Raw genomic sequence first — 20341 nt, 5'->3', positions numbered from 1 at the left:
CCCATGAGGCGACTCAGCACAAAGCGGGATTCACCATGAGTAAGAGCCATTGCTGTTGCTCCAAGGGTTAGAGAGGATCCCTCCCTAAGACTGGTGACAGAGGCGGCCACTTTCATTACACTGCCTTGTATGTGCCTTCTCTTACCCCTCTCAATTTGTAGTCTGACCAAGGTTTTGTCTTTTTAATTTACTTACTTTTTATAAAAGACTTTATTTATTTCACCGAGAGCGAGCGCAAGCATGAGCAGGGGGAAGCAACTGAGGGAGCAGCAGACTTCTCCCAGGGCAGGAAGCCCCGTGCTGGTCTCCGTCCCAGGACCCCGGGATCATGACCTTAGCGGAAGGCGGACGCCCTTAGCCGACTGAGCCACCCATGTGCCGCTGTCCTTTACATTCAAACCACCCCGCACGTTTCCAGCGACTGTAAGACAACTCATGTTTTCACTTTCTCTTATCCGTTATTTCTCCAGGAATCGCGCAGCTCAGTTTCCTCCCGCCCCTCAGGAAACTATATTGTAAGCCTCTCTGGCAGCGAGTCGCTGGATTACGTTGCCGCCGCACAGCTGTGAATGAACCTCAAAAGCAGATTCCGTTCAGTTCGTGGAGCCACGGGCTGCCTCCATTACACAAGAGGAGGAGGATGCACGTGTCGTCGGCCCCTGCCATCTTTGTGCGACACAAGCAAGGACGTCCAGGAGCAAGTCTTCCGAGCCTGTGCACGACGTCCACGCGACACCTTCGCTACGTCACGCTCAGCGGCTTCTGAGGAAGTGCGAGACAAGCCGCACAGCCCGACGCCAACTCACTACCCACCCGAGGCTCCTGGGCGGCCGCGCCTACACCCCCTGCGCAGGCGCAGAAACGGCGCAGGCGCAAAAGCGGCGCGGACTCCGCCGCTCAGGCACAGCCGCGGACGTGCGGGAGGACCTTGCGGCTGGGGCCGGAAGTGCGTGCGCTCGGCCTTTCCGCGTCTCTCGGGGCGAGCGTCCGGTCGCAGCGGCGTGGTCCGCGGCTTCCCGGCCAACAGCTTCTTCGCCGGCCCCGCCGCCGCCGCGCTCGCTCCTGCCTCTGGGCCGTGGGAAGATGGTGGGCCGGAACAGCGCCATCGCCGCCGGCGTCTGCGGGGCTCTCTTCATCGGGTACTGCATCTACTTCGACCGCAAGAGGCGGAGTGACCCCAACTTCAAGAACAGGCTTCGAGAAAGTGAGTGCGTCCCCTCGGCCCCGGGCGCCAGCGACCGCCGCCCCTCCGCGCGCCTGCCCCCGGCTGCCACTCGCGGGGCCGTGGGGGTGTGGGGGGCCCCGGCGGCCGCGGCCCACCCGGCCGTAAGACGGCGGCGCTCCCAGTGCAGCTCCCGCCGCTGGTGCCCTGCAGGGTTCCCTCCATTTTGGAGGACTGTTCTTCCCGTCGTGTCTTTACCCCGCCGCGCCCCGTCGTGAACGCGCTCTGTTTGGTTCGGGATTTAGGTGTGCGTTTGTTGGGGGGCGGGGGCTCTTTTAGCCGTTCACCTGTTTAAACCCGTGTTCCTCACTCGAAAGTCGCGTGTTTACGGATTTGTGCTCGAAACCAGGCCCGCCAGTGCGCGGTGTCGCTGCTGCATTCCTAAACCCTCTTGGTGGCCTCCCTGCGCACGCTTCCAGGATATGAGCGAATGCTACAGAGACTGCAGGGAGTCCAAAGGGCTGCGCTCCTGCGGTGGCTCAGTCTTATTTCATACCTGCGACATCTTTCTAAGAGCTGTTCCCGCGAGCGAGATCGTGCCCCCCAGACCGTCGTGATTTTTGAGTTTCGGAGGCCGCCCTACTCGCAGCAGCGGAAGAGCAAACAGCCTGCTGCGATAAGTGTGTTTGTACCCATCTAGGTTGCTCAGTCAAAATGATTCCTAAAATTAAAATGCAGGGGCATCCGGTGCCTCATTTGGTTGAGCATCCGACTCTTGGTTTCAGCTCAGGTCACGAGATCAGGGTCGTGAGTTCGAGGCCGCCGGGACTCCCTGCCCGGCGGGGACTCTGCTTCCCTCCCCCTTTTCCCCCATCCCCTACTTGTGCACGTTCTTTAAAAAATTTAAGGGCGCCTGGGTGGCTCAGTGGGTTAAGCCGCTGCCTTTGGCTCAGGTCATGATCTCAGGGTGCTGAGATCGAGTCCCGCATGGGGCTCTGCTCAGCAGGGAGCCTGCTTCCTCCTCTCTCTCTGCCTGCCTCTCCGACTGCTTGTGATTTCTCTCTGTCAAATAAATAAATAAAATCTTTAAAAAAAAATAAATAAATATAGTAAAATTGATACATAAGTTATTAAAGCCCAGAACGTATGAAGGTGTGATTATCCTAATGAATACTTACCATTTAATGAAGTAATAGTAGATCATTCCAAGTTTTGAGCCCCACGTGGCTAGTGACCTACCCGTTTGGGGGTATAGGTACCTTACACCATCTGGAATATGACATCTTATTCTAGTTATAGGAAGGAAGGGATACGGGGAATTTATTTTATAGACTAATGGAAAGAAAGCTATTTTGGATTCAGATACTGAGTTTTCTAGGCCCAGGTTAGTTATAGATCAGCTGCATAATATTAGACTTTCTGAATCTAATTTTTCTTAGCTTGTAAAATCAGGTAATGTCACCTGCCTCTGGTTATTTTTGTGAAGATTGAGCTGTTTGAAGTGCCCTCCACCATTTCTGACGGAGAGCTAGCCCCTCCGTAAATGCCAGCTGTAAAGCATAGCTGGAAGTTCAGATCGTTTTCTGGTAGTTTCAAAATAGTCGGAGGACTGGTGGTGTGGTATGGCTAGAGAGCTCAGGAAAGAATTGGATTAATCCTTTTTTCCTTTGGAAATCCTGTTAGAAATCTTGAGAGAGCTAATTTTTCGGTTGAAGAAATCATAAAAGCTGTCATTTTAAACACTGAGAGAGTATTTTAAAAATCCCTTTCCATTCTCTTTAATCCATGGATTTTTTTTCTAGCTTTATCGGTGGCCTTAAGATCTCAGTGGTCTGGCTTGAATGATTAGCTGAGTAACCTGGGTGAGCGACTTAAAGCTTTCGTTTCCCTTTTTTGTAAAATGTTATACTTACACATAGGGAGTTTTAGTACAGTCCCTGGCAGATGGTAATTGATGGATGCTAAAGATTGTCTATGAATATAATTATTTGATGTTTTCTTTAGGAAGCAAAACTTACGTTCAGAGTAATTCTGTCAGTTCATCCTTATGTATATTTTTGAAAGTTGACAAAGTCTTTTTCCACTTGTTAGGTTTACACAGTAGCACTTGGGACTGATTTCTAGTAAATACTGAGTCAAGTCTTCATTTTACTCATTGAATGCGTAACTCTGATGTTTCATGTTTCAGTCTGTTAACCATCTTTCCCTTTATCACAGAGATAGTATAATACACTGATAAGGTAACAAGTAAATTGTCTTGTGAAACTAAAGCTAGAATACCAAACTTAAATTTACAAATTTAGAAATCTGAAGCACCCAGTCAGTCTTAAAATCTGGTAATTGTATCAGTCAAACAATCAAAAACAATCGCTCTCCACCGTATTAAAAAAAACTGTAAGATTGAATAGTAATGACAACTAAGTTTCTGTCTGTTGGGTTTCATTATTTTTTTGTCATTTTCCGTAAATCTGGCTTAGCAAACTGTATTTCTCTGTTTATTCCACAAACTTTCCATGTTCACTTCTGAGGTGCCTTTTGGTTTTATGGGAATGCCTTCGCTTCTGTTAGAAGATAACAGAGGGATAGTGAAGTATTTCCCAAACTGAGAAGGCACTTTGAGACCGGGAGCAGGTGACTCTATGCAGTTGACAGGTTCATGCAGCGTAACTTACTCACGGAGGACTGGGCAGATGATGATCCAGCTGCACAGGTACACAGGTACAGAGTCCAGACCTTAGCCCACAGATTTTTCTAGTCTTAGGGCACTAGCGGAAGAGCACTGTTGCAGGATCAAAGGATTTCTGTGCACCTAAATGACAGCTAACCTTTTATTAGATACTGTGGTACTATCTGTGCCTCAGGACGGAGAGACTTCCCTCTCACAGATTCATGGGAGACGAAAGAAAGCCTCCCCCAGTTGTGTGGTCTTGGGCCTCTCTAAGGTATGTGTAGGAATCTTCAAGGGACCTGGCACATAGAGCCCCAAGAGAGGTCATCTGCCGCACGTGGGCAAGAAGCTGGAAGGCCAAAGACAGGGTCGGTATTGTCTGCCCCCTCAGCCTCTCTACAGCATGCGGTGGCAGTAGAGAGTCATGTCTGATCGCGGGTCATCGTAAATGGAGCTGCTTGGCTTTGAACTGCCTCTCTACCACTTACAGGTTGTGACCTTAGTAAGTGTTGTCGTCTGTAAAATGGAGGTCATGATAGTACTTGTTTTAGTGCTACTGTGAGGATCGAGTAAGCAAATTAACTTTTAGAATAGTGTCTGGCATCCAAGACTTTCTGGGTGCTTACCCGACCTAACATCTCAGTGTTCGTCTTCATGTCCGCTGCTTCTTCTAGTCTGAGTAGTCTCTTTCTAGTGATACTCAGTATTAGTTAATGTGGTAGGGTAGCATTCAGTATTTTCTGAAATACTTGGCTTTCCTCTTAGCCAAGAGGAAGCCCTTGAAGAAATAGAGGGTAGAATGTTATGGTTCAGTTTTCCTACAGATAGTTGCCCGAAGATGAATACCTAGGAAAGGTAGTTTGTTAGAAAAATAGGTGTCTAAAAATTTATATGTAAGATCAGCTTATTTAACGTATTTTTTGTTGTTGAAACTGCTAAAATTGTATTTAAGCCTTAAAGTTGTAGCACTTGAGGTGTTTTGGCGGCTAGAGTTGGCAAGAGGTGTGGGTGTGGTTAAACCCAGTTTGTTAGTTGCATAAGAGAAGAAAACTTGTTATCTATTGTGTTTAACCACAATAAATTAACCCACCTCACTGTGGTAGGCAAACAGGTCTCTTTAGTCATGCATTGATTGAGACTTGGACCTGTAGAACACTTAAAGGTTTTCAAAGGACATTTTTTGAAGCCTTTGTGTCTCACAGTGGTAAAGTTAAACGTGCCCTAAGGGAGTTTTAAGAGATTTATTTGCCAGAGTTCACCAAGATAGTAAGTGTTAGAGCCTTAACCTTTCATAGCTATGCCACAGTCTCCATGTCACTGATACTTTTTTAGTGACTAGGGAATAAACTTATTTTAGGTATTTAGCATATAGCACAGCTCCTTAGCGAAGTTGCTGGTAGTGCACTGTCTCAGTACCAGATGCTTACTGAGGAGGTGGTTCTTTACCAACTCAGATGGCACATGATAAGCCTGACACTGTTAAAAAATACTTTACATGCACAACAACTCTATGAAGCATGTACCTGTTTTTAGGTCAATTTTACATATGAGGAAAGCGAGGTACAGGTAACTTGCCCACAGTCACTCTGACACTAAGAAGAGCTGACACTAACCAAGCTTATACAACCCTTGTGCTAACACCCTTTCATATAGAGTAAGTATATCATTAAGTAGCTATTTATTGAAAAAATTTTCAAAGATTTTATTTATTTGAGCGATAAACCCTCAGCCTGTGGGTGGGGGGGAGTAGAGGTGGAGGGAAAGGGGAAAGCAGACTGCACTGAGTGTAGAGCTGGGCACAGGCCATCCTGTGACCTGAGATTGTGACCTGAGCCAAAACCCTAGAGTCAGAAGCTTAAACTGACAGAGCCACGCAGGTGCTCATATAGCAATTTAAAACATTGTTGGTGCCCTTTATTTTGGCTTAAGGGTTTTAAGATTTTAAACATCTCCTACTTCTGAGATACGTAGTGTTGCTTTTTCGAATAAAAAACAAGACCAAAAATTTAAACAGTTTAGAGAGTGTAGGCAGAGGGTTTTTTCTTAACCAGCCAGCAGTAGTTAAGAATTTTGCAGTGTGTTTCTGAATACTGTCCTCCTACCCACTTTTTTTTTCCCCCTCATCTAGGAATGTCTAATAGCTTTCAACATTCAGTAAAGGTTGAATCTGTTATATTTCAATAATAAAGCTTTCTAACAGCAGTGGTTTAATCTTGGTTGTGTTTCAGGTCTTGTGTAGCTTTTGGGTGGGCGGGGCTTGCTCTGCTTGGGGCAGTTAATCACCTGTTAGAACTGTCTCCATCTACAAAATTGCTGATCTTGGTGCACCAGAAGGAAGGAAAAAGCTCTTGCCCAGAAATACTATATTGTATGTAGCTCATTGACCAGAATGCTGACCCTTCTGGGATGTTTTATAAATAGAATGAATGACTGCTACAGCAGTTTGACTTCTTTGATACCCATTTTAATAGTGGTAAAATGACAATACTCCATTTCTTGCAGGAAGAAAGAAACAAAAGCTTGCCAAGGAGAGAGCCGGACTTTGCAAGGTAATCTTTTTTTTTTGTAATACTGTATTTATAAATGTTATAGAAATAATGATTTTAAAATCCACTTCAAATGTCTTTTGAGAAAGCTAGTTGATACCAGACATTTTCTGTTTTAAAAAAATAACTTGAGCTTTTTTTTTTTTTTTGGTTGGTTAGTTTAGCTGTAGATTGGTCCATCATTATTTTCCCTTTATTGGCCCAAATAGAAGACAACTTACTACATGAGCAATATTTAAAGGGAAATAAGCTGCTAGTCTCCAGAAGACAATTCTACCAAACGGTTCAAGCTTTCTCAGCTGCTTCAAAACAATACAATAAAAAATTAATTTTCCTTCCTTCGGCTTCTTTTAAAAGAACCACCTGCTATTTATTTCAAAGGTTACATAGGATTGTTCATACCCACTGATCCATAATCCTACCATATGGCAGATTTTTTACCTTGATGTTACATGTACACATAGATAAAAATATTTTTTTTTCTTTTTATAGATCCTGTGTTCATGATTGTTTTTAATGACTACATAGGTTTCTCTGCTTGATTAAAAAAAAATGTTCTGTGACATGTGTAAGTAAATGTTAATCATTACACATACAGCTTTTCTTTTTTTACTAAAATAAGTTTTATTGTCTGGATTCTCAGGACTTACAGGATCAGTAGTGGTTCTTTTTAAAGTAAGTTGAGGCAAAGAAAAATTAAATCAGAAAATGATACATGTTGTTATTTTGAAACAGTCATGTAATTAATAAACTACCTTTCCGAAGTATATGTTCTTAGTGTTTCAGTAGACTTTTCTTTCTAAGGACATGGGAAGGTAAATACAGACATGCATCAGTTTGTATTTTTAGATCAGGAATAATAAAATTCTTGTCTGTGCTCTGGTAGTTGATGAAAGATGCCTTTACTTTCATAAGTTTAAATTTTTCATCTGTGTTGGTAATAAGAGTGTATATAATACTAATCAGGAACCAAAAACTTCCATTAACAGAAGTCTAGGTTTTTAAATAGAATAGGATTTCTTAATAGTGTGTGTGTATATATATATATATATATACTATATCTACAAGATTTTATTTATTTATTTGTCAGAGAGAGAGAGTGAGTGCAGGCAGGCAGAGAGAAGCAGGCTCCCTGCCAAGCAAGGACCTTGCCCGATGCGGGACTTGATCCCAGGACCCCGGGATCATGACCTGAGCCAAAGGCAGCAGCTTAGCCCACTGAGCCACCTAGGTGTCCCTGTAGTAGGTTTATATTTTTTAATAAGTCATATAGCTGATGGCATTATATATTACCATAGTCTGGTAATATGTAACAAATTACAAAACAAAAACAAGGAATGCCAACTATTTAAGTAAAGCTGCTTTGTAATAGCAAAAACATTAGAAGTAGCTCATGTGCAACAACAAACAGATCACGATTAAGCAGTCATATATTTCTCAGTGGAATATTCTGTTACCATTTAAAAATAGTCTTTTAGATGAATGTAAAATCTATACAAAATAATGTGGATCAGAAGAAAGTTGAAGAGCGCCTGGGTGGCTCAGTGGGTTAAGCCTCTACCTTCAGTTCAGGTCATGATCTCAGGGTCCTGGGATTGAGCCCCACATGGGGCTCTCTGCTCAGCAGGGAGCCTGCTTCTCCCTCTCCTTCTGCTGGCCTCTCTGACTACTTGTAATCTCTCTCTCTCTGTCAAATAAATAAACTCTTTAATAAAAAAAAAAATTATAGTTACATAAAAAGCTATAGAAATAGCAGTGAAAATAGTATAAATAGTAAAGTGCATATTTTATGATAGAGATAATTCTTCATTTTTTATATTAGGTTTGATATATAGCTTTTGAGAACTGTTCTACTATCAGTTTGATCAATATGTATTTTTTTCTTATATTCATTTAAATGTAGATAAATGTAGATTAAACTAATGCTTGTAAGTATTGAAGAATAAATTTCTTTCTGTCATTTTTTATTACGAGTTATTCAGTTTTTGTTGTCTTTTTTAGTGGCATGATTTTCTATGTATATTTTATGTGGCCCAGCATAATTTTGGTATCAGTTATTAAATATTTTATTTCCAAACAGTTACCTGACCTTAAAGATGCTGAAGCTGTTCAGAAATTCTTCCTTGAAGAAATACAACTTGGGGAAGAGTTGCTAGCCCAAGGTAAGTCATTAATTTAGACTAGGAAATTGGAATTCTTTACAGTAAATATAAATTTATGGTGATAAGGGGCTTTTTTGGGTATGGTGTAGCAGCTTTTAAGAAAGTTATTAAATATTTCAAGATAAGTCATTTAGTCACGGGAAAATGATTTTATTTAAGACTGGCTCTAGAAAAATATTTCTTGTGGGTTGTCATTGTCCACAATATGTTTTGAGTTTTAGGTTTGTTTGATACATGATACAAAGAATATAAGTAATTTTTACGAATGAGGTTATTTTTTAGCAGTTTAGAGAATATAGTCATAACGTAATATGTAAATAGTAATTGAAGGAATGTGATATAGGCATATACTTTCTCAACTTCTTCATCTAACCTTCAAGTCTTTTCCAATATTTATAAGAAGTCTCTGACTAGTCCCAGAGAATGTTAATTTACCTGTCAAGGTCACAGTGAGTTCATGGCCAGCCAGTGATCTGAATCTGATCTAGAGTTTAGGCTATGTGCTTTACATATTTAATGAAGGGTTAAGAGTTCTTTTCTATTTATTTATTTATTTATTTTAAAAAGATATATGTATATTTTTAATATTTTATTTATTTATTTGGCACAGAGAGAGAGAGATCACAAGTAGGCAGAGAGGCAGGCAGAGAGGGAGGAAAGCAGGCTCCCTGCTGAGCAGAGAGCCCCATGTGGGGCTCGATCCCAGGACCCTGAGATCATGACCTGAGCCGAAGGCAGAGGCTTAACCCACTGAGCCACCCAGGCACCCCTATTTATTTTTTCTTAATTTTTATTTATTATTATTATTATTTTTTTTTAGAAACATGACTATTATGAAGTTAAAATGATGAAATTGACAAATTTGAGAACTATAATTCAGTAGAGTCTTAAATGTATTTGAAAAATTTTTAGTGACAAATTAGCTTTTTATTTTATTTTTTTTTATGATTTCTATTTATTTATTGAGACAGAATGTTACATGCAGGGAACTGGGGTTAGGGGAAGGGGCAGAGGGAGAGATAAAATCTTAAAGCAGGCTCCACACCCCAGTTCAGAGACATCAGGCTCCATCACAGGACCCTGAGACCACAACCTGAGCTGAAATCTAGAGTCTCATGTTTAACCAACTGTGCCACCCAGGTGCCCCCAAATTAGCTTTTATTTCAGAAGTAGCTTTGACGTATTTGCTAGCATTAATAAAAATGGTATGAGGCATCAAGTTTTTCTTAATGCTCATTGTTGTATCATAGATTTAGATAGTATGGAACTACATGGTGGAGGTTATTTGTGATTTTTTAAAATTTTTTTTTAATTTTTATTTTATTTTTTTTTTTTAAGACTTTATTTATTCAACAGACAGAGATCACAAGTAGGCAGAGAGGCAGGCAGAGAGAAAGAGGAGGAAGCAGGCTTCTCGCTGAAGCATTCAGCCCCGCTGACGTGGGGCTCGATCCCAGCACCCTGAGATCACGACCTGAGCTGAAGGCAGAGGTTTTAACCCACTGAGCCACCCAGGCACCCCTTCTATTTGTTTTTATGGAAAAGATTAAAGGTTTGAGGTGGTAATGACACGTTAAACTTTTTGTCGTGTCTCCCCCTTCCCAGTAATTGCTTTGCTTTGCTTTTTTCTGTAGGAAAAGCAGTTAGGAAATAATTATCTTATTTAGATGGCATATTAGGCTGATAATATATATAAATAAAAATGCAGGTGTGTTACTGGGAAATAATTTTGGCTTGTTTAACCTATTACAATAAGAAATCCATGAAATTTAATCAGGGGTAATAGTAAAGCACTTATATCTTCATAGAGCTCTTTTGAGAGACTCTGTTACTGTAGTATTTGAAAAGAAAAATCTGCATGTATAGGGATATCTAAGGTATAGGCTGTATTTCATTTCATGCAAACAGTCTCAAAATACTTTGTTCATGCTCCTAAATAAAGAGGTCTATTTGATACTGTCACAATTTTCTATCTTCCAAAATAGAAACACTGTTTTATATAATTAATTTATTTTTTAAATAAAAAGATTATTTATTTGACAGAGAGAGAGCAGACAGGGCAGTGGGAGAGGGAGAAGCACACTCCATGCTGAGCAGGGAGCCCAGTGTGGAACTTGATCCCAGAACCCCGGGCAGATGCTTCTGCTGAGCCACCTAGCTGCCCCTAGAATTGCTATATTAAATTATTTTACTCACAGTCAAACATATTAGAAAAAAGTACATTCGGGGCACTCGGGTGGCTCAGTGGGTTAAAGCCTCTGCCTTCAGCTCAGGTCATGATCTCAGGGTCCTGGGATCGAGGCCCATATTGGGCTCTCTGCTTGGCGGGGAGCCTGTTTCCTCCTCTCTCTCTGCCTGCCTCTCTATTTGTTATCTCTGTCTGTCAAATAAATAAAATCTTTAAAAAAAAAAGTAGAAAGAAAAAAGTACACTCATAATAACTTCTGTTTGGATTGTCTTGGAGATCTATGCATTGTGGCCATCTGTTGACTTGAGCTGTCAGTTCCAGATTGAGGACAGTAACTCATGGTAGCTGGGAAGAAGGCCAGGGAAGGACAGGCAGCAGTTACTCTTTTTCCCAAGCTCATGTTTCACACTGTAGCTTAGCACTGTCCAGAGGGTTACTTAACTCTGCCAAGTTGCCTTTCTTCTGGTGGAAACTACCAAATGAACCTGATGTTAAAGACTCAGGTGGTTAAAATTAGGGAAAAGGTCAACATAAAAGTAAGTCTTGTGAAGGCATAGTGATTTAGGCAGTGAACCTCATTGCTTGGTGGTCTCCTCCATCTAAGGGTCTTCCATAAGCATAATTCTTCCATAAGCATAATTAACTGAGGCAGATCTCATCTCAGGATGATGGTAACAGGCTCAAGTCTGCATGTGCAGAGAGGAAACTGAATTGAGTTGCTGTGGTGGTACATTAACTGCTTCCAGTGTATTTAGAAATATTAAGAGGTGTCTCAGGATCCTGTGTTCTACACACAACAGTCCAGTAGCAGCTCTGTTTCCATTTAATAATTGGAATTAATATCCCCAGGCAACAGAGTTGTGATCCCCTGTATTGCCTGTAAATTCAGTGATATGAGGATTCAGTGGCCAAGTGGCATCTTAATTTCCAAGTCCATGGAGCCATTGTATCCCCCAGTGCAAGTCCAAGCCCATGCAGAAGATCTAAGTCTTTTGTATTTTCCATTTTTAATGCTCTGTAGAGTTCTGCTTTTTTCAGTTTGAATACCTCAGTCCTTAGCTTTTCTCAAGGGAAATGTTGCAGCCGGCTGTTCCTCTGCTTCATGTGCCGTTCTGCAGTCCCTTACTTACTCACGTTCTTAGGGTCAGAAAACTGTTGACTGGTTTATCGTATAGGGCAAGGTGTTGGGGTGAGCATCTTCCACTGTGTCTGGATGCACCACCCTCTTAGTACCTCGATGTGTTCACCAACCCAGAAAGATGAAGAAATTATTTTTTGACATAATTAAAATTTGCTCAGTTTGTGTTTTATGTAATCATTTTTCTTTCAAAAGTAATATGTCCACTGTAGGATAAATTTACTTTTTTGAAATTCCATCTGATAACATTCAAAATAGTAAAAAGAATTAATCTAAAGTGAATTTGGGCCTCCTTTCCACCTCAGTCCCCAGTCTTCCAGTTCTTCTCAGAAGGGTAGTGTTCCACAGTTAGCAAGTTATTTATTTATTTATTTATTTATTTTTAAAAAAGATATTATTTATTTGAGGGAGAGAGAGCACTTGCCGTGAGCAGAAGCAGGGGGAGCGGCAGGCAGGCAGAGGGAGAAGCAGCCTCCCCAGTGAGCACAGACCTTATGTGGGACTTGATCCCGGGACCGAGATTGTGATCTGGGCTGAAGGCAGACGCTTAATTGACTGAGCCACCCAAGTGCCCAAGTTAGCAATTTCTTTCTTTCTTTTTTTTTTTTTTAAAGATTTTATTTATTTACTTGAGAGAGAGACAGTGAGAGAGAGCATGAACGAGGAGGTCAGAGAGAGAAGCAGACTCCCCATGGAGCTGGGAGCCCGATGCGGGACCCGATCCCAGGACTCCAGGATCATGACCTGAGCCGAAGGCAGTCGTCCAACCAACTGAGCCACCCAGGCGTCCCAAGCAATTTCTTATATAATTTTTCAGAAATACTCTTAAGTCTGTAAATGGTAATATATACCTGGACACTTCTGCACTTTAATTTCTCCCTTTTTGTATGTGTTTTGAAGACACTTTTATATCAGTACCTGTGATCAGATTCATTTTTGTTAATGCTTTCATAACACTCAGGTACATGAACTGTACATTATTTCCAAGTTTTTACTTGTGGGATGTTTTTGGTCAGTATCACTTGGAGATACAGTGGAGGATCTAGAGGTGAATTTTTGACAAAGGCAAAGGCTTTTCAAGTCACATGTTATTTTTATGTAACCCTTTCAGGGGAATATGAGAAAGGTGTAGACCATCTGACAAATGCAATTGCTGTGTGTGGACAGCCACAGCAGTTGCTGCAAGTGTTACAGCAGACTCTCCCACCACCAGTGTTCCAGATGCTTCTGACCAAGCTTCCAACAATTAGTCAGGTAAGGATTTGAAATGTTAGTAAAAGTGAGTAGAATCTGAGAAGTAAATGTTTTTTTTTTTTAATTTTTTATTTTTTATAAACATACATTTTTATCCCCAGGGGTACAGATCTGTGAATCACCAGGTTTAGACACTTCATAGCACTCACCAAAGAACACACCCTCCCCAATGTCCATAATCCCACCCCCTTCTCCCACCCCCCCCCAACCCTCAGTTTGTTTTGTGAGATTAAGAGTCACTTATGGTTTGTCTCCCTCCCAATTCCATCTTGTTTCATTGATTCTTCTTCGACCCACTTAAGGCCCCATGTTGCATCACCACTTCCTCATATCAGGGAGATCATATGATAGTTGTTGAGAAGTAAATGTTTTAACGACATTAGCATTTAAAAATTAGTGAACATGATAAAAAAAATTTTTAAGATTTTTATTTATTTATTTGTCAGAGAGAGAGAGAGTGCCCACAGGCAGAGTGGCAGGCAGAGACAGAGAGAGGAGCAGGCTCTCTGCTGAGAAAGGAGCCCGATGCGGGACTCGATCCCAGGACCCTGGCATCATGACCTGAGCCTAAGGCAGCTGCTTAACCCACTGAGCCACCCAGCCATCCCGAACATGATGAAATTTGAAACCCGTTCTTGGAAACAAAGTAGAATTGGAGATAGCAGTGCTTGAAATTTTTCTTCCCTAACAGTATTGGAGTGAGCGATACTAAGATCTGGTCATTGTGTCCTATGTGTGCATTAGGAAGTACGTCGCATATTCTGAAATCTTAGGCCTTGGTATTCACCAGAATTCGGGCCACTCTCAGCTACTTTCTGAAACTAGCTTTCTGTCGACTTTTGTGAGCCCATGAATTCAGTTATGTTGCCTGGCAGAGGGCATAGGGGCTGAGATGACATAGCCTATAATTAGATCTTAAAGGATTGTTGTATATCCTCTGACTTCACTTGTCTGAAAAGCCCCAGTGCCTCTGTTTTTGCCAAGATGGGCTTTGGGCTTGGAGTTATTTGACTGCACTCTTATATATAAAAGATTATATATAATTAAGAATTAAGATGCATTCTGTTCATTTTTAGTTTTTTTTTTTTTTTTTCAAAAAATCGAAATGAATTTATTTTTTTGGAATAGTTTGTTTACTCGTGTGTGAATTTCCACAGTTGGTGTGATTTAAGATTGGTTAATTCCTCATACTGATCTTTACTCAGTTTGAAAAGGGACTGGAAAGAAAACAAAGGCCCCAGAGATTTAAGGGAAAGGGTTGAAAAAACCAAAGATTGGTCTTAACCCTTTTTATTTAGACTAATGTGGTTCCTAGTCTATCTAAATCAGAATCCTCTGTTTAATGTTACCTGCTCTTGGAAAGGCAACATAGCATAGTGCTTTTGGAAGATGAACCTGAGGGTGTGAGGTCTTTTGAAATGTGGATGAGTTCAGGATGAAACCTGAACTCCTCTTTATAAAAATGACCTCCTTTACTCAGTTAACTCATGTTATTTGGAAATATTTTCAAATGCTAATTTTGGAATTACTGTCCTATGATGACTGAGCATTTTCAGGCCAAAAGGGGAAATGTTTGGAGAATAGAATGACCAGTACTCTTAATTTATATGAAAGTGAAAAGATATCTTGAATTCTTTTTGGTTTTAGTTATATAATTGAGTAACATGTAAAACATTATTCCTTCTTAGATTTTGAGATGGGACTGACAGTAGTGTGATCATTATTTTCTTTGATAACAGTGTTTAGAGATGTTAAATATTGAAATCTCAGAATGGGTAAACCTTAGCAAGTTTTGTATTCTTTGAATACAAAGGACATACTATTTTTTTCCCTCTTAAAATTTTTTTTTAATTGAAGTATTGACGACACACAATGTTACATTAGTTTCAGGCGTACAACTTACTGATTTGACAGGTCTGTACGTTATGGTCTGCTTGCCATAAATGTGACTGCTGTCTGTCTCACTATATAGCAGTATTATGTGATCTCTGATTGTATTTCCTGTGCTGTACTTTTAATCCTTATGTAACAGAAAGCCAGGACCTGTCACTCCCCTTCACTTAATTTTACTCCCACCCACTTCATTCCAGCAACCACCAGTTCATATTTAGAGATCTTTTTCTCCTTTTGTTTGTTCATTTGTTGGTAATTTATTTATTTATTTGTTTAAAATATTTTATTTATTTGACAGAGAGATCACAAGTAGGCAGAGAGGCAGGCGGAGAGAGAGAGAGGAGGGGGAAGCAGGCTCCCCGCCGAGCAGAGGGCCCAATTTGGGCTTCGATCCCAGGACCTGAGCTGAAGGCAGAGACTTAACCCACTGAGCCACCTAGGCGCCCCATTTGTTGGTTTTTAGATTCCACATATAAGTGAAATCAGCTGGTATTTATCTTAGTGAAATAACACTTAGCATAATATCCTCTAGGTCCATCCGTGTTGCAGATAGCAAGATCTCATTTTTTTATGGCTGAATAATAGTCCACTGTATATGGTTACCACTTCTTTGTCCATTCATCCATTGATAGACACTAATGTTGCTTCCATATCTTGGCTCTTACAGATAATGCTGCAGTAAATCTAGAGGTGCATACATCATTCTGAATTAGTATTTTCATTTTCTTTTCTTTTTTTTAAAGATTTCTTCATTTATCAGAGAGAGAGAGAACGCGTGCGCGCGCGCATGAGCTAGGAGGGAGGGGCAGAAGGAGTGGGGGAAGCAGACTTCATGTGAGAAGAGCACCTGATGTTGGACTCTGATCCCAGGATCCTGAGATCAAGACCTGAGTGGAAGGCAGTGGCTTAATAAGATGAGCCACCCCAGGCATCTCTCTTTTCTTTTCTTTTTTTTTTTTTTAAATTTTACTTGAGAGAGACCAAGTATGACTGGGTGGCAAAGGGAGAGGGAGAAGCAGGTTTCCTTCTGAGCAGGGAGCCCCGGGGAATCATGACCTCAGCCGAAGGCAGATGATTTAACTGAATGAGCCACCCATGCACCCTGTTTTCATTTTCCTTGGGTAAATAACCAGCAGTGGAATTACTGGGTCATACAGTATTCCCATTTTTTAATGTTTTGAGGAACCTTCCAGCTGATTTCCACAGTGGCTGTACCAGTTTACAGTCCCACCAGCAGCGCATGATAGTTCCTTTTTCTCCACATCCTTGCCAACATCTGTTACTTCTTGTCTTCCTGATTTGGGGCATTCTGACACTGTGTGAGGCGATATCTCATTGAGGTTTTGTATTTGCATTTCCTTGATGATTAATGGTGTTGAGCATCCTTGCATCTGTCTGTTGGGAAAATGTATGTTTAGGTCCTCTGCCCATTTTTAATTGGATTATTAGGGGTTTTTTTTCCCCCTCCTGTTGAGTTGTATGAGTTCTTCCTATATTTTGGATTTCTTTTTTAAAAGAGTTTATTTATTTGACGGACAGAGATCATAAATAGGCAGAGAGGCAGGCGGGGGGGGGGGGCAGGCGCCCTGCTGAGCAGAGAGCCCGATGCGGGGCTCGATCCCCGGACTCTGAGATCATGACCTGAGCTGAAGACAGAGGCCTTAACCCACTGAGCCACCCAGGCGTCCCTATATTTTGGATATTAACCCCTCATTAGATATATCATGTACAGATGTCTTCTAGCTCAGTAGGTTGCCTTATCATCTTTTTGGTTTACTTTGTCACATAAAAGCTTATTACTTTGATGTAGTTCCAGTAGTTTATTTTTGCTTTTGTTTCCCTTGCCTGAGGAGACACACCTAGAAAATGTTGTTAAGGCCATTGTCCAGGAAGATTACTGCTTAGGAGTTTATGGTATCAGGTCTCACATTTAGATATTAAATCCAGTTTGAGTTTATTTTCGGTTATGATGTAAGGAAGTGGTCCCGTTTCATTCTTTTCCATGTGGCTGTACTGTTTCCCCAACACCATTTATTGAAGAGACTGTCTTTTTCCATTGGATATTCTTGCCTTCTACAAAGGACTTCTACTAAAAATTAAAAAAAATTTTTTTTTTTCTCTTTCAGAGAATTGTAAGTGCTCAGAGCTTGGCTGAAGATGATGTGGAATGAGAACATGTCAACATAATCTCAATTAAAAATATTTTTAAAATCTTAAGTTGGAAGATGAGCAGCTCTGGGGGAAAAAGGGCAAATAGGCTTGTTACGGACTGTCCTACACTGAAATCTACCAAAGTTAATTTTTACTTTGTGTAGATCCATTCATCTGTTTTATTTATTTTTCCCAGTGAAAAGTGTATTTTGATAGAAAGCTTTTCATTATATAAATACACTGAGTTACCAAAATATCATGGATTTTATTCCTGAAACGTGCAATTAAAGTGTACATATAACATCACATTACTTAGGTTAAAAATACTCAGTGCTTAGTTTTGAAAGATAGGCCGAAAAAGTATAGGAGAAAGCTGAAGAATGCACGTTTTTTTTAAGCTCGTACATTTGCTCTACATTAAAGAATTGGATGGAGTCTATCAAAACTGAGCATTAAAATCTTTGAGAGATTATTTTTTTCCTTTTAATCTCTAAATATGATGTGAGAAGTGCTGCTGTGCTGTATTAATTCACCTCCTCCCCGTGTATTTGTCATTTTAATTGGTGGGCTTAATGTGTTCTGGATATTTATCGTATTTTAGATGTATGTAGTAAATAGCACCGGGAATTCAATCTATGTACATCCTTTATCTAGCCATGTGAGCCTCTCTAATTACTGTCTACCCTCTTTCCTCACTTAAAAAATGAGGGAATTGGTCTGCTAATTCAGAGAAATGTCCCTTTCAGCTTTTAATTCATTTGTTTCTGTTAAGCATCTTTAAAACCACCTTCTTCTGAGGGATATATTTGTTTGGACAACCAGGCCTTGCATTTTTTATACTCTGAAGTTTGCATGCTTGCCTGACTTAGTATTTCTGAACTGATTCTCCCACCCCCACCCCTTTTTTTTAAAGATCTAACTTGTGTTGGTTTTCACTGAAATCATGCGGTTGTCATTACTCTTGTAAATCTGAAACTTAATCTTTAGGGTAACTGGGATGATAAACTTGTAAAATGTTTGTTCCCCTTTGCTTTTATCTTCAGTGTATCTCCTTAATCCTCTTTCAATCTCATTCATTTATCTTGTTATGATGAGAATAAGGTATAACCTTATGGCTGAAGACTTGGAAAGAATGAAGGTGTTCTCGAAATAGTGACATGTTATCTGCAGTCACAGGTTGAACATTAGGTCTGAGAATAAAGATCTTTGGTACTTACTTGTCATCTGTTGAACTGAGTAACAATTCCTCTCTGTACATACACTTTGCCTTTATTCTATCTCAAAATCTGGAGCGATCCTGCAGACTTTTCCTATGTACTTAAGTCTTTTACTTAATTTGTTTACAAATTTTCCTTAACCTTAGCATTGGGTTTTTGTTGTGATTGGGGTAGAGGAAAGAGTTTGAAGTATAGTTCTAAGTTTTTGCTTCTGGACAGCTTGCATAGCCTTTGGCAGGTCACATTACATCTCTGAACTTATCTCATCTAGAAAATTAGAACATTAAACTATGTAACGCAGACATTTAAGGATTCTTCCTTGTGTACCTTCCAAGTTTGTGTTCCTGTACCCTTAAACAGTATGGTTTTTAATTTTTTTTTTGAATTTTTAAAAAATTTTTTGATGGCATCCTGCCTACTCTTATCTGGGAAAAGGGATGTGAGCAGTGCAAACATGCTGATTAGTCATTTTCACTCATAAATCCCAAATCCAAAGCAGTGTCGTGGTCATTGGTCACATAGCTGGGAAACAGTCTTCATCTTGTACTCCCCTCAGCCAGATGAGAGTCTTCAGATCAGAGGCATTCAGTGTATAGGTCAGAGTGAGAACATAGGGGGCGAAAAGAGCAAGGGGCAGACCCCGTGGCAAGGCAGGAACGGACCTAGAGAAGCCAAGGATGAGCTGGAGGAATGAGCAGTCCACTTAGATTTGGGAGAGGATTTCACGGGGGCTGTATGCCCTTGAGAATTGTAGTGTAGTTTAAGCTGGGTAGCACTGACTTTTCTGAAAGATAATCAGCTTCGATCCTAAAGCCTGTTGAATAGGCTAAGCTGTCTGCCCAAAGGAGCTGATTATGCAGTCATTTTCTTATTTAAATGACAACTTTTGTGCTTTGAAATTAGTTGCCACTTCTGAAAGGTAATAGTTTGGTTAAAAAAAAAAGTCCAAACAAGGTTTTCTCTCAGGCCCGTAATACAGAACACGGTTTCCTGTCTCAAGTTTTACAGGGTGATGGAACCAGGCAGTAGGGATGATGTTGGGCAAATGGTGCTCAACCCAGGTTTAATTAGAGTGACGACCACCTGAATGTGCCCGTGTGCACGTTGCACATGCGCCACCTGTGTGCAGCTTCCAGGGACTTGAAAGTCTTTGGGAATGGAAATATGTATTAGTGCATGGTTAGTGTGCTTCCCTGGGAAGGAGCTATCTGATTCCACAGTTTGTACATGAGGTGAAAGTGCACTGAAAACGGGCCTACCTGGCTGTGTCCGTGCTGTCCTGTTCTTAGATAACTAGCATTTACATTCACATTGAATTTATGTAAAGTACATAAAAACCTAGTACAGCAGGCTTAGTAGGCAGTCAGCGGATGTTTGAGTCCTCTTATCCCTTAATATGGTTGATAGTTTTTACCATCTTTCTGCTTGCTTTTCTGACCTTGTTGAATGAACTTACGGACCAGAGTATTTTTTTTTTTTTAAAGATTTTATTTATTTATTTAACAGAGATCACAAGTAGAGAGAGAGGGAAGCAGGCTCCCTGCTGAGTAGAGAGCCCGATACGGGACTCGATCCCAGGACCCTGAGATCATGACCTGAGCTGAAGGCAGTGGCTTAACCCACTGAGCCACCCAGGCGCCCTATGGACCAGAGTATTAATGAAATATTATAGGAAAGATTTTGAGAAAATTAGTATATCATGCAAATGTTTCACAAAATTTTCTTTCTTGTAACATAAAAATAAACAGTTTTATTGCTTGTACCTCAACTGTTTAAATATTAAAGGACTTGGAGAAAATTTTTGTTAAGTCTATATTTACAAAAGTGAATTCTCAATTTGATTCCTGGCGGTGGCACCTGTTTTTCGGTTCATATCCCTCGGAGAATGTTGGCATTTGTGCAGCTTCTCCCAGGACAGCGCACATGTGCTCTTGACATGGGATTGACAGATCACAGGTGAAG

At 40.7% G+C, this 20341-nt stretch overlaps 1 protein-coding gene and 1 non-coding gene across 2 annotated transcripts; both read left to right on the top strand.

The window, feature by feature from the left end:
- Positions 1-874: 874 nt before the first annotated feature.
- Positions 875-18378, top strand: TOMM20 (translocase of outer mitochondrial membrane 20). The gene is made up of 5 exons (XM_045087266.1): positions 875-1204; positions 6333-6379; positions 8457-8538; positions 12976-13118; positions 17138-18378. The coding sequence occupies exons 1-5, from the start codon at positions 1084-1086 to the stop codon at positions 17180-17182; spliced, it is 438 nt and encodes a 145-aa protein (XP_044943201.1). The 5' UTR covers positions 875-1083; the 3' UTR covers positions 17183-18378.
- LOC123393920 lies at positions 1596-1729 on the top strand. Its single transcript, XR_006608758.1, has one exon. It is a non-coding gene; the product is annotated as a small nucleolar RNA SNORA14 (small nucleolar RNA).
- Positions 18379-20341: the final 1963 nt, after the last annotated feature.

Source organism: Mustela putorius, unplaced genomic scaffold, assembly GCF_011764305.1.
Source record: "Mustela putorius furo isolate JIRA1106 unplaced genomic scaffold, ASM1176430v1.1 tig00001075_pilon_pilon_pilon, whole genome shotgun sequence".
Classification (NCBI taxonomy): Eukaryota; Metazoa; Chordata; class Mammalia; order Carnivora; family Mustelidae; genus Mustela; species Mustela putorius.
This window is presented reverse-complemented; position numbering and strand designations above follow the sequence as displayed.